This window comes from Panulirus ornatus, chromosome 2, assembly GCF_036320965.1.
Source record: "Panulirus ornatus isolate Po-2019 chromosome 2, ASM3632096v1, whole genome shotgun sequence".
Taxonomy (NCBI): Eukaryota; Metazoa; Arthropoda; class Malacostraca; order Decapoda; family Palinuridae; genus Panulirus; species Panulirus ornatus.
Genome location: NC_092225.1, coordinates 23,033,668 through 23,047,269, shown reverse-complemented (window position 1 = coordinate 23,047,269; position 13,602 = coordinate 23,033,668). Strand labels below are relative to the sequence as shown.

General features: G+C 38.1%; 1 protein-coding gene across 4 annotated transcripts in view; it reads left to right on the top strand.

Moving 5' to 3' along the window:
• Positions 1-13,602, top strand: part of spel1 (DNA mismatch repair protein spel1) — a 78,693-nt gene that overhangs the window by 55,844 nt on the left and 9,247 nt on the right. For all 4 annotated transcript variants that reach the window (XM_071671484.1, XM_071671494.1, XM_071671473.1 and 1 more), the window contains exons 15-21: positions 2,792-2,963; positions 3,268-3,489; positions 6,121-6,270; positions 8,306-8,388; positions 9,529-9,620; positions 9,862-10,006; positions 12,288-12,365. In XM_071671484.1, the coding sequence (XP_071527585.1) occupies positions 2,792-2,963; positions 3,268-3,489; positions 6,121-6,270; positions 8,306-8,388; positions 9,529-9,620; positions 9,862-10,006; positions 12,288-12,365 (942 nt within the window). The remainder of the gene's footprint in view (positions 1-2,791; positions 2,964-3,267; positions 3,490-6,120; positions 6,271-8,305; positions 8,389-9,528; positions 9,621-9,861; positions 10,007-12,287; positions 12,366-13,602) is intronic.

Here is a 13,602-nt window from a genome sequence, read left to right as displayed (position 1 = left end):
ATAATGCCTTCCACAAAGCACCTCAGACAACTCTGTCATATGTTTACTCCAAATCCATAAATGCCACTTTTTTTCTTTGTATTTATCGCACAAATTCCTCAAAGCAAAGCCATGGCCACACAATCTCTACCTCTCCTAATTGCTCTTCTTAGTTTTGCGAGTTAGCTTCATGAACCTTACTCAAAGTCCTCATTTGATGTATGGAAGTGAGGCTATTATGGTTTGCCCCTGGTGTGTGTGTGTGCGTGCATGTATTACTATGATTTTAATACATTCCCAGGACTCCATGCATATTAGGGCCCTAGGGCTATAAGCCTTGCAGCCCCTGTCCAGGGGTTTTGCAGAATGCTGTGCCACACTAATTAGCAGGGACATATAGACCTCCTTTAAAGTGAGAATTTGATGAAAATATAATCTGTGGTGTTATAGCTTTGCTGAAGGTGAGTCATCACTTGTGGTGAAACTTCAAGGGTCTGGCAATGCTTGTGTGCAAGTATCTCTGTCTCATGCCTGTTCCTTCTTGGAACTCTCTCAAAAGGGTGGCCACAGCAGTAGAGTCTCCATAACTAGTGAACTCCAGCACCACTTCTTAGCCCTTAGTGCCTCACCTTTTACAGGCCACTGGCAGAGGGCAACTTGAGCAGTGTTTGCAGAAGCCCTAGATTACTAAAAATGTGGAAGAGGGAGGATGTGTTGGTTATGAAAGGTTTGACCGTAGTATGTGGTGTGAGGAAGGTTGATCAAATAAGAATGAAAGGGTAAAAGAGAGTTATAGAAGAAAGAAGAGAGTATGAGAAAGCTGAAGAAGGTATGCTTAAATGGTTTGGACATGAGGAGAGGCTGAGGGTATACGTGTTGAAACTGGAGGAATGAAGGACGAGTTGGAAGGATGGATTTGCAATTATTTTAGTGCTTGGGGCCTGAAAATGTAGGAGGGTGTGAAGCATGCATGGTTTAAAGGAAATTGGAGCTGTATGGTATACAGGGGATGAGATTCTGTCTGTAGGCAGAACCAGGGCATATGAATTGTATGGGAAACCATGGAAAGGTCTGTGGGGCTTGCCTATGGATGGATGATGTAGATTTTGTTGCATTGTACATGACAGGTATATAGTGTGTCATTGAATAAGATCACTTTTTTGTTCATGGTGCAGTGTAGCTACATGAGAATTGGTGAACAGTTATGAATAAAAGATTCATATTTTCGTGCAGAAATATGAAAAAATAGATCCCCTATATATCTTTCTTTGGGCATGGTGGAGTGTTGAAGTTTGCACTCTCCATGCAATTTAAAACAGTGCTGTGGAAATCTTGTCCTGGGTGATGTATGTTGCAGTTATCGTGTACCAACCAGTGATGCAGTTGAAATTTAGTATTTGGTTATGAACTTACATGTAGATATCTATAACTTTATTTTTCATTGATTTTATTGGTAAACATATATGCTACCTAGGTAATGCTCTCAACAGGACCAGATTTCCGCTACTTTTCACTCAAGTTTTGCTCTTACGTTTTAGGTTTGTAACTCTTGATATGCCTTTTTATCGAGGATGTAAGACATGTGTACGTGTAGGAAGAGAGGAAAGTGATTGGTTCTCAGTGATTGTAGGTTTGCGGCAGGGGTGTGTGATGTCTCCATGGTTGTTTAATTTGTTTATGGATGGGGTTGTTAGGGAGGTGAATGCAAGAGTTTTGGAAAGAGGGGCAAGTATGAAGTCTGTTGGGATGAGAGAGCTTGGGAAGTGAGTCAGTTGTTGTTCGCTGATGATACAGCGCTGGTGGCTGATTTATGTGAGAAACTGCAGAAGCTGGTGACTGAGTTTGGTAAAGTGTGTGAAAGAAGAAAGTTAAGAGTAAATGTGAATAAGAGCAAGGTTATTAGGTACAGTAGGGTTGAGGGTCAAGTCAATTGGGAGGTAAGTTTGAATGGAGAAAAACTGGATTAAGTAAAGTGTTTTAGATATCTGGGAGTGGATCTGGCAGTGGATGGAACCATGGAAGTGGAAGTGGATCATAGGGTGGGGGAGGGGGCGAAAATTCTGGGAGCCTTGAAGAATGTGTGGAAGTCGAGAACATTATCTCAGAAAGCAAGAATGGGTATGTTTGAAGGAATGGTGGTTCCAACAATGTTGTATGGTTGCGAGGCGTGGGCTATGGATAGAGTTGTGCGCAGGAGGATGGATGTGCTGGAAATGAGATGTTTGAGGACAATGTGTGGTGTGAGGTGGTTTGATCGAGTAAGTAACGTAAGGGTAAGAGAGATGTGTGGAAATAAAAAGAGCGTGTTGAGAGAGCAGAAGAGGGTGTTTTGAAATGGTTTGGTCACATGGAGAGAATGAGTGAGGAAAGATTGACCAAGAGGATGTATGTGTCGGAGGTGGAGGGAACGAGGAGAAGTGGGAGACCAAATTGGAGGTAGAAAGATGGAGTGAAAAAGATTTTGTGTGATCGGGGCCTGAACATGCAGGAGGGTGAAAGGCGGGCAAGGAATAGAGTGAATTGGATCGATGTGGTATACCGGGGTTGACGTGCTGTCAGTGGATTGAATCAGGGCATGTGAAGCGTCTGGGGTAAACCATGGAAAGCTGTGTAGGTATGTATATTTGCGTGTGTGGACGTATGTATGTACATGTGTATGGGGGTGGGTTGGGCCATTTTTTTCGTCTGTTTCCTTGTGCTACCTCGCAAACGCAGGAGACAGCGACAAAGCAAAAAAAAAAAAAAAAAAAAAAAACTTGATATTCATGTAGATGTTTATTAGTCTTTCACATATGTTGTTTAATGCTTACAGGAGGAAAAGGTCCTTCGAAACAACAGGAACTACCGGATGATTGACACTAACAAAGCTGGTGTGCGGTTCAGAAATGGTGCCCTGCAAGACCTCAATGAGCAGCATATGGCATCACGGGAGGAGTATAATACACAGCAAAAAACGGTTGTAGATGAAATAATGAATATTGCAGGTATGTACTACATTAGTTTTAGGTAGTACTGTAATTTTCATAAAGTTCTGTTGAGATTAAGAAGTGAATTTTTATGAGGTTTGATATTAGGTTTTGGTGGTTGATGGTTGGTGAAGGGGAAGACGTCAATCCTTTATCCACTCATGGTAGCTTTCACACTACTGTCTTAATGAGTAGTTGTTATGGTATCAAGATTATAACAATCCTACTTTGTTCTTTTTACCACATCATGACCCAATTTGGGGATATTTATCATAATAGTAATGTTATTACAGTTTATTAATTTTTGGTACCATTTTTACAGCTGGTTATGTTGAAGTAATACAGAATCTAGGTCAAGTACTAGCTTCTTTAGATTGTATCTGTGCCTTGGCCTTTGCTGCTGTTTCTGCCCCTATTCCCTATGTTCGACCCAAGCTTCTGCCAAGGGGATCTGGTGTGTTAAAACTGGAGAATGCTCGTCATCCTTGTTTGGAACTCCAGGATGATGTTTCTTTTATACCAAATGACTGCAATTTTGGTAAAGGTTAGTTACATTATGAATTTGGTGTTTTTGGTTGTTTTTGATGTCACTGTAAAGAATATTGTTTTTGTAGTTGTTTTACTGTGTGCTTTCTAATGTGTCTTAGATCTCTTATATTATGATCATCTTTTTATTTTTTCCCACTAAGAGTATAGTGAAGTAGTTATAGGCAGTTATCAGTCTTACTTTTTTTCATGAGGGCTTTGATCAGGATTTCCTCCTAATTGTTTTTGTATTAAGTCAATTTTATAATAGATTAGTTATATTGAAACTTTTTTTAAATAATGCTTTTAAAGCCAGTCATTTTGTTCTAAAACTGAAGTCAGTGTATTGAAAAATTTTTGTTTCTCAGATAACGAGAATAAAGTTTGTGCAACAGGAATAAAGGTAGAGGTATGAAAAAAGAAATAGGTAAATAGCAGAGGAAAGTAGTACAAAGGAGGAAGTATGAAGTGCAGTAAAGCTCTGAAATGATCTGAAAGCTTGAGTGTAGATGGAGTAAATAAGTGAGACTGTGAAGTGTGGAGTGGATCTGGAAAGTGGGTTTGGAAACTTGGAAAAATGGTCAGGTACTTGATGACTGGACATAGTTAGTAATTGTTACACTTTATGAAGGAAAGGGTAGTGAAATTTATAGAGGAAAAAGTGTCATTCACATATTTGGATGATTGCTATTAAGATTTTTGATGTGGAATTGGTGTAATTGGTGGTATGAGTGAGGGGTTTGACATACATGGAAGTTCATCAAGGTTGTGTGATGTCAGCATAGTTAAGTAATGTTTTAATTTTGATGAGGCATTGTGAGTGAGGTAGGGTTATTGTTGTGATATTTGATCATGGAACAGAATAGAAGTTGCTGCAATTGTTTGCAGATGCTGCTGCATTGTCAGGTATCAGAGAAAGGTGGATAGAATGGTTGGCTGGTCTATTGATGTAGTTATTAGGAATAAAAGTAAGGTAGGTAGTTGGTAGTAGATGATAAGCAGCCAGCAGTCAGGGAGGTATGTTGCCAGTACTACCCGCCTGAGTATTGGGAGGGTTAGTGACAGCTACTTAGTGGTTGTCAAGTTGCACTCCTCTGGCCCGGGTAGTTGTCTTTTCTTTCTGCTTCACTCACACGTAAACTACTGGCATTCTGTCCACAAACATACAATTTCTCCTTGTCATATGTAACACTTGACAACACATAACTTGCACAGTTCATTCTTTGTAACTCTAGATTTTCCTGTGGTGAGCATTATGGGATAGCTCTGCCTTTTAGCAAAATGGTAGGAGCAGTAGATAGAAGTAGTAGGTAGGAACTTTTAGGCAGGAGCATGAGGTGGAAACATTAGAAGTAGTAGGTTGGAGCATGAGGTAGAAGTAGTCAGTAGGTACTTAGGTAGGAGCCTCTTCAAAGACAGCACTAGAGTTGCTCTCTGCCAGTGGCCCTTGAGGGAGTTCCAATTGGAACAGGCATTGGAGATATAAATAGATATAGTAAAAGTAAGGAGCTAATTTTTGAAAAGGATAAGATCTTAATGTAAGATCAGTTTGAACATTGAAGAACTGAAAATTGTGGATGAGTATAAATACTTAGGAGTAAAGTTGAGTTAGGATGGTGGTAGGAAAGCTGAAGGTGAAAGTAGTCCTGCATGAGAAAACTTGGAGGTGCCCTGAAAACTCTGGTGACTAGAAATATTTTAAGCATAGTGTTCAGGGAGCTTTCATGAATGAACACATGCCTTAGTGCTGATATTTGGATGTAAAATCCAAGTGTAGATAGGTTAGGATATGTAAAAACTTTGAGGAGTAGAGATAGATAACTTGTGTAGTATATTTGTATGTGGATTGTAAGGTGTCAAGAAGTCAGTAGAAAGGCACACGAATGAAAATCTTATAGATTGGTATGGTCATTTAGAAGGCATAGTAGATGATTTGGTCAAGGAGATATATAGCTGTAAGGATGAAGGTACAACTAGGAATGAGAGACTGCTGAACAGATGGATGGAAATAGTGAAAATTTATTTGAGTTAGGGATATTTCAAATGAAGTTGCTAGTGTTGGGATCAGGATTGGATGGAATGGAAGCTCTTTTAAGTATTGAGATGGTGTGAAGGGACATGCTGGCCTCAGTTGATAAATCTGCTTAAGTGGAAAATGCAAAAGCACTTTTAAGTGTGGAATTGTTTCGCTTTAGCATACTGATGCACATGTATAATTTTTGGAGGTTTTCCCTTCCTGACATACTCTGTTGAATTAAGAATGGAGTTTATAGTATATTTTTCTGATTTTATGATCCCAGGACTCTTTTTGTGGAGCTTCTGCAGCTCCAAGGTTGCAGAACAGTTTATAGCAGGGAATGATGGACTCCTTCGGAGTGAAAAGTTCTTTAATGCATTATTAGTCCCATTAACCCCTGACAGTGATAAACCTTGCCAGAGATGCCAGGAAAAGTTTGTTGACACCTTTGGAATGGATTAATGATAATAGATAGTTGATAAAAGGAAGGAGGTTAACAAGCTTTTTTGCAGAAGTGATATGATATAGCATTTCATAAAAGTTTTACACACAATGGCGAATAGTATGAAAAAAATTACAAAATGAGACATTATATTGTTTAACTGTAATCATCCTTTATTTTTTTTCCCCCAGATGATGGAATGTTCCATATCATAACTGGACCCAACATGGGAGGAAAAAGCACATATTTGAGATCTGTTGGTGCAGCAGTGTTGATGGCCCAGGTTGGGTCTTTTGTGGCTTGCGAACAGGCTGAAATATCTGTTGTGGACAGCATCTTAGGTAAGTTTTCAATGCTGTGTTTTCCCTTTCATTGTTAACTTGATCTTTACCTTCACCTTTTTGAACCTATTTCAGGCTCAGTTTTGATTATTATATTTGTCTGGAGTGGAATTGAGAATGAGGAGTGTGCAGGTGTAGGTCTTCTCAAATACCTAAACTTACTAAGCAAAGCAAATATATAGATATATTTCTCTAGGAGCTGTTAATTTTATCATAGCACGTAAAAGTTGTAAGCATAAATGAATACTCAATATGACCTCTGACCTGTACATGGACTACTGGCATACTGTTTACAAGCATACAGTCCTTGCCTTGTCATGCATAATACTTGACAACATTTAACTCACACAGTTCATTCCTTGTAACTCTAGATTTTCCTGTGGGGAGCACTATCTGCTAGCCCTGCCTTTTGGCAATATGATGGGAGCAATAGACAGAAGTAGTACGTAGGAGTATTAGGAAGAAACATCAGGTAGAAATAGTTAGTAGGAACATTAGGCATGAGCATTAGGTAGAAGATAATACAGTGAGAAAAATCAAAAAGGATTTCATCAGAACTAGTTTTAGTAGGTCAGTTTGCTCAGATATGTGTCCTGCAGTGGTCATTCTTCCTGCAATCTTGAATACTATCAGGGTTTGTAGTTACGTACATGTGTAGCATTTTATTAGCTTATTAGCCAGCTACTTAAGAACAGCCTGGAATGTATAACAGTTTTGTCCTCTTCATTAGAAGGTTCTGAAGAACTGTAGTAATTTTGCAGTCTTCAAAAAGGAAAAAACTATTGTTTCTACTCCATGTTCACTCATGCACTGTGATGACCTAATATTGAATTCAGTTGGAAGTTCTTCAATTCTGTGTATGGCTTAAGGAGGGTAGGAAGTTTACCCCAGGAAATTGAATGTCCCTGATCTTTGCCATCTTGTGGGGTTTGGGTTCACGACCCCAGTTTTGCAGAATCACTTTTCGTCACATGCATGCCTGTATGCAGTTGATCCATCCTATATAGTCAGGTGTGGAGGAGTTAATGATAACAGATATATAGAAAAATAGTTTTTAAGATATAGAAATTCATCACTGAAATGTTACGTTTGTGAAATAGAAATTCTTACTCATTGGTCTTGGTAATTTTTCCTTTATGTGGGTATTAGAGTATTATGACCAAGAGCAATTGTCTTCTTGACAACCTGAATTGATTGATGAGGGCATGGTAGAATTTTGTTTTGAAGTAAGGAGTATCAAGGATTAGATTGATTTTTCAAAGTCAGAACTACAGAGGTTATTGAAGGCCTCAGTATTCCAGATTTACTTTGGTTTGACCTGGTTATTTCCTCTTTTTCTCTACATGAAATTATTTTTTAATGTTAATTTAGGGTAGAAAGTAACATATATGTAAGTCTTTCAGGATAGTTTTGCCATGTAGAATATTTGGCTGGTTGAAGGTTACTAAAGAAGATTTAGGGTTGGAAATAGTACAGAGAATAGAGGGAGACTGGAAGAGATGGATAAATGCATTAGGATACAGGATTAGGGCAAGGGATATTTCATATGAATATTTTAGAGGAATGATTTGTGATTGGATGCATTGGAAACATTTTGTTTATGGAGGTGGTGTGCCGAGTGAAAAAGTAGCAAGTGCATATGGTTTACTGTAAGTTGCTCGATGTCAGCTAAGGAAGAACGATTAATTTTTAAGGCTGTATATGTTTGATCCACTCAATGAAAGTTAGAAATATACTTAAAATTGATAGATAGATAAATAATCTGTGATTTTGATTAAGGTCATTGCTGCCTCTATCATCATTTTTGCTTTTTTCATATTAGAAGCTGGATAGTATCTAAGAACTTGATATTGTGCAATAGTTGGAAAGTTATTTTGCCAGGTAGAAAATGCCAAATGGATATGTTATTTTTCAGAATTGTGCTTGAATGATACATATGTGAAATCCCTTGCATACCATCTTGTAGGATTGCTGTTCCTTGCCTGTTTTGATGTTTTTGGCCAGGAAGGTGTTATTATTTTCTGTTTATTTGTAGCTCGTGTGGGTGCTGGAGATTGTCAGCTAAAAGGAGTGTCAACTTTTATGGCAGAAATGTTGGAGACTGCTACCATTCTTCAGGTTAGTTTTTTTCCTCTTTTTTGCTGTTATATTTGATCATTACCACTCTTTAACTTGGATTGTCACATGCTCAATTGGTCATCGGTGGGAACAAATTTTAATTGTTTATTAATAAGGAGCAGACAATGAAAGCCAAAAAAGCCATTTGTTTATACCCGTTCTTTTATGAGTAGCTATTCCTTGTCCAAAGGGGCCTCATATGTTCCAGTATAGAGTACTGCTCTCAAACTGCGGTGGTTTTTCTTCCACCTTTTTGCTAGCCAGTGGGTAATTAAAAGCATTTTGTCTAATTAACTCTCCTGCTATCACTCCACTTCAGCCATTCATTTTCATCCAACATGATGTTGCTGCCATCTCTTTGTTCCACACATATCATTTTGGTCACTGCTTTCATGTGATATCTGTAAGTGTGTCAGTCTCGTTCACCTGCACTTGCGGAATGCATGTGGCTGTTGCTTCCCACAGCTTGAGGAGAGACCATCCACATAAAGATTGACTGTTGTGGTACCTCATGTCCTTTTGTAGTGAAGCTCTGGAATTCTTTGCTGTTTTTATCTTTCCCTTCTTTTCTGATTTTTCCACCTTTAAGAGCAAGGTCTACAAGCACCTCAGGAGCTCACATTAATTCTTACTTTCTTGTTTCTCTTGCTCATCATCCAAGTTGGCCAGTACTGGTGTATGTTTTGGCCATTACCATGGTAGATTCTGTCAAAAAGATGAAAGATGACTCTTTGGAGCAGATTAAAAGTTTTCGGGTTACTCATCAGTGAGTATTGTTTATTACATTATGTGCAAAAGTGACTGATGCTGTTTTCATCAATTTATTGCTGGAATTATGTTGAGACCATTAGTTTTCGCATTAATGTGTTAATGTGCATTCAACTTATATAGATTTTACATTTGACACTGAAAACTAATGTTTTCATTTTGTGAAGGAAAATGCATCAAGTTTGATGTCATTTAATGTTTTCTGAGAGATATTTGCAAGGTCATGAGACTAACTTATCATTTTGATAGATTGGTGGGAAGCATCCAGACGTTCTTGATGCTCTCTGATTATTGTCAGATTCCAGTTATCCACTTACACTTACGTACACTAGTTTGCATTAACTTACGTTGTGATTCTGTTTTTCTTCATAGTCTGCAAGCAGTGAATCGCTGATCATAATTGATGAGCTTGGTCGTGGAACTTCGACGTATGATGGTTTTGGATTGGCTTGGGCTATATCAGAGTGAGTATATATTTATAGTTTAAGTGAGTCTGCACTTTTTTGAATTAGCTCAAGTGAGTCTTTCCCATTGTAGCACTGCTTGTGTATGTATTTAATCAAGTACAACATAGAGGTGCCTTAAATTTTTGCCCAAAATTTTTATGTTAACTCTGCTCTTATACACATCATATACTTATGTGTCTGTATGCCTCACTTCTTTGGGAGATCATTGATTGCATTTTTATTTATTATTTGTTGACAGATATATAGCTAAGGAGATTGGATCATTTTGCCTATTTGCCACTCATTTTCATGAGCTGACAGCATTGGCAGATGAGGTAGACAGTGTGAAAAACTTCCATGTGATGGCTACTACTGCTCATGGTGCTCTTACTCTCTTATATCAGGTCAGTTAGCCTTTATTTACATTTGCTATATTCTTATGTGAATGCAGTGAACCTTGCCTAGAAAGATATTTGCAATAAGTCAACTAAGACCCAGAAGAGAAAATGTTAAACAGATACTGAATCATAAACGTTTCCATTTTTGTGAGTGGCAGTCTTTCAAGCAAGAGATGATGGGAGGGGATAGTCTGGAGGTGATTTACTTGAGAGCATTTGATCCTGTGCTTGAGTAATATGAATCACGACCATTTCTGCTTTGCTGCGCCAGAACATTCTTTACCCGCTACATCTGGATAATGTGTGTTGGCAGTTCATTGTGGCATGTTATGTACATGCTCCATTGTGTTAGCTCTTTGCTATTTCAGTGTATATTTTTACAGACCTTTAACCCCGTCTCTCATTATCCTAACTATACACAATCACCTTCATTGGTTCTGGTACATAGTAATTGATAGGCAGCTGATTCCCAGGGAGGTCTGTTATAAGTACCACCTGCCCAGGTATTGGGAGGGTTAGTGATTGCTGCGTATTGAGCCAGCACGTCAGTGGTTGTCATGTTGCACTCCTCTGACCCAGCTAGCTGTCTTTTCTTTCTGCCTCACCCACATGTGGACTACTAGAAATCTGTCCACAAACAAACACTCTCTCCTTGACATATATAACACTTGATGACACTTAACTCACACAGTTCATTCTTCGTAACTCAAGATTTTCCTATGGTGAGCACCTTGCGTTAGCTCCTTCTTAAGCATAATGATAGGAGCAATAGATGGAAGCAGTAGGTAGGAACATTTAGGCAGGAGCATTAGGTAGAAACATTAGGTAGAAGTAGTAGATACGAACATAGGTAGGAGCAATAGGTATAAGTAATCAGTCGGAACATCAGGTACGAGCCTTTGCAAACACTGTGTTAAGGATACCCTCGGCCAGTGGCCTTTTAAGGTTGAGGCACTAAAGGCTAAGAAGTGGCACTAGAGTTCACTAGTTGTGGAGACTGTTACCGTGGCCTCCCCCTTTAGGGAGTTCCATTTTGGAACAGATGTCAGAGATATAGACAGATAGAATAGGTTTATCAGCTCTTAACACTACCTCCTGTAAAGCAGGAAAGATGAGGTAGCATAAAGAAAAAAGTTGCTTGTTTCAGAAGATATCTGTAGGTTCTCTTTTTACCTATTTTCCAATGTTCTCTGGAGGTTGAAGGAGAGCCAGGAAGGAAGAAAAGGTTCAATAGAGTTTACACATACCTTTGGGGAAAAATTAGGAAAAAATGTGTGGATGAGTTGTAGAAAGAACAATAAACAGATGAAGAAAGCAAGTTATGCAGCTTTCCTGAATTTAGAAGTATATATATATTCTGAATAAGAAAAGTCTTTGTGAAGTTTTGTATCTCTGTGGTGCAAACAGAAGACAATTAAGCACTTGCATACAGAAAAAAATTTAATTGCTCCAAATCATAGGAAACGTTATTTGAAGGTGAATTTTGAATTATTAATGTTATTTGTGCAAGCAAATGTATTGATATTTTTTATTCCTGGGGTTATAAAGATAAGGTAGAACTGTCATGTTTCCATAAACTGTTGAATATTTTGTAATTGGAAGTGTTTTGTTTCTCTATACCGATTTTGTAATGAAGGACAGCATTTGACTGGTTATTTGGTTGGGGAGCCAGTAACTCACCCCAAAACCTCTGGCCACTTTGGGTTGGTACCTCCTTACAAGTCTTAGGGACATTGAAAGCCCTGTATAAAGTTAAAAATCATGTGTGACGACATTAGAAAGTAGGTGTATCATTACTATTGTTGGCTCATTGCTTTTGTTAGTGTGGTTGGTAAGGATATACTTTCTATGGTAATAATCCGATAATTGAATATTGTAGCAACATGTAAATGATTCAGAATTTGAAAGATTTTGTGATAAGTATGTCAGTGGCATTATTAACTCTGCTCATATGTACACAGTATTGACATATGTATTAGACATTTCAACATTCATATACCTTGAATTTCACCAAACTTATGCTCAGGCTTTTCATTTATCCCTTTTCAGGGACTGACAGCTGTCAAAGGACAAGAACCCATTTTCATGTTAGATAGTATGATGAGCTTGTTTTTGTTCACAGTCAGAGTTCTGTCTTGTATTATTATGACATTTATTTTCATTTACATATTCATTTTGTTCCCTGTTTGGTGTAATGCAAATTAAGGTTACAGTAATTAGTTTGGTTGTAGGAGGGTTTGTAGCATATTCTTTTTGATACGTGTGAATGACTTTATATTTTTTACAGGTGCGTCCAGGACCCTGTGACCGCAGCTTTGGTATCCATGTAGCAGAGCTGGCTAACTTTCCACCAAGTGTAATAGAGGTAAGACTTGCACTACGGTAAAGGCTGTCATGCACTCCCTTGTACCTGTTGCATTTAGTTCATAGAAGATATTCTCTTAAATTGCTTATTCATTGTAGTATAGTACAATGCTTTTCAAGTTTTTCCATTTTGCAGTACCCTAAAAAGTATGTTTCAGCTTAATGGCTCAGCTCTCATAATGGGAGTGGTTGTGGGCCATTGTAAAGAAGGAATGTGTTAATTTTCTATCATATAAAAAGAAAAAATGAAATGAAAGCAGTTTTGAGTGATAGTTCCTTTTATGAGATAGTAGTAAGATTTCTTGTGTTACTGGACTTTACATGTTCAGTGCAGCAGATAGCATAGTATTGCACGGGTGGTAGAAGGGTTTTATGGGAGTGAGTGGAAGGGGAGATGTTTCAGAATTAAGAGGGTTGAAGAATACAAAGTGGATGAGAATCTATAGTTTCACTAGAATTACAAGAAGACTTACTATCAAATGATTGAAGCAATCTTCCAAAAATATAGACAGTTAAACTACAGTAAAGAAAAAATGTATGGACAAAAGAGTAAAACTCAGATGCAACAATGTAAAATGATGTAAAGGAAGGTGATATGCAGTAAAGTGATATTCTCTGGTTAGACATAATGTATAGTTTTGTAAGGTTAGGTAATATGCTTTAGATAAGAGACAGAATCGATGGAATGGTGTATGCAAGGGAGGCATGTGAAGACAGGGAAAAGTGGAGACTTTTGCCATGGCTACCCCTTGATGGGAGTTCCCGGAGGGAACAGGCGTCAGAGATATAGTAGATAGATACTCATGTTAGACAGTGTAAAATTATGTGAGGTTGGGTAATGTGCTATGGTCCAGTAAGTTGCACTATGTCATGGGAGAACAATCACTTGTAGAAAGGAAATTTTTTTTTTTTCAAAAACCCACATTCTTTCCAAAATATTTTTCTGTAAGGTAACTTAGCGGGTGGACAAATTATTTCTGTATTTCATTATGCATCTTGCACCTAAAGTTTGGACACATTTTTAATGACAAACAAAATAAGGTTGATGGTAAATAGTGCATTGCATCATTCCTCGTTAGGCTGGAAAATTTTTGAGTACATCATGTCTTATGATAGTATATAGATACCATAGAAAGACACTCCTTTTCCTTTTATTTTTTATTATACTCTGTTGCTGTCTCCTGCGTTTGCGAGGTAGCGCAAGGAAACAGGCGAAAGAATGGCCCAGCGCACCCACA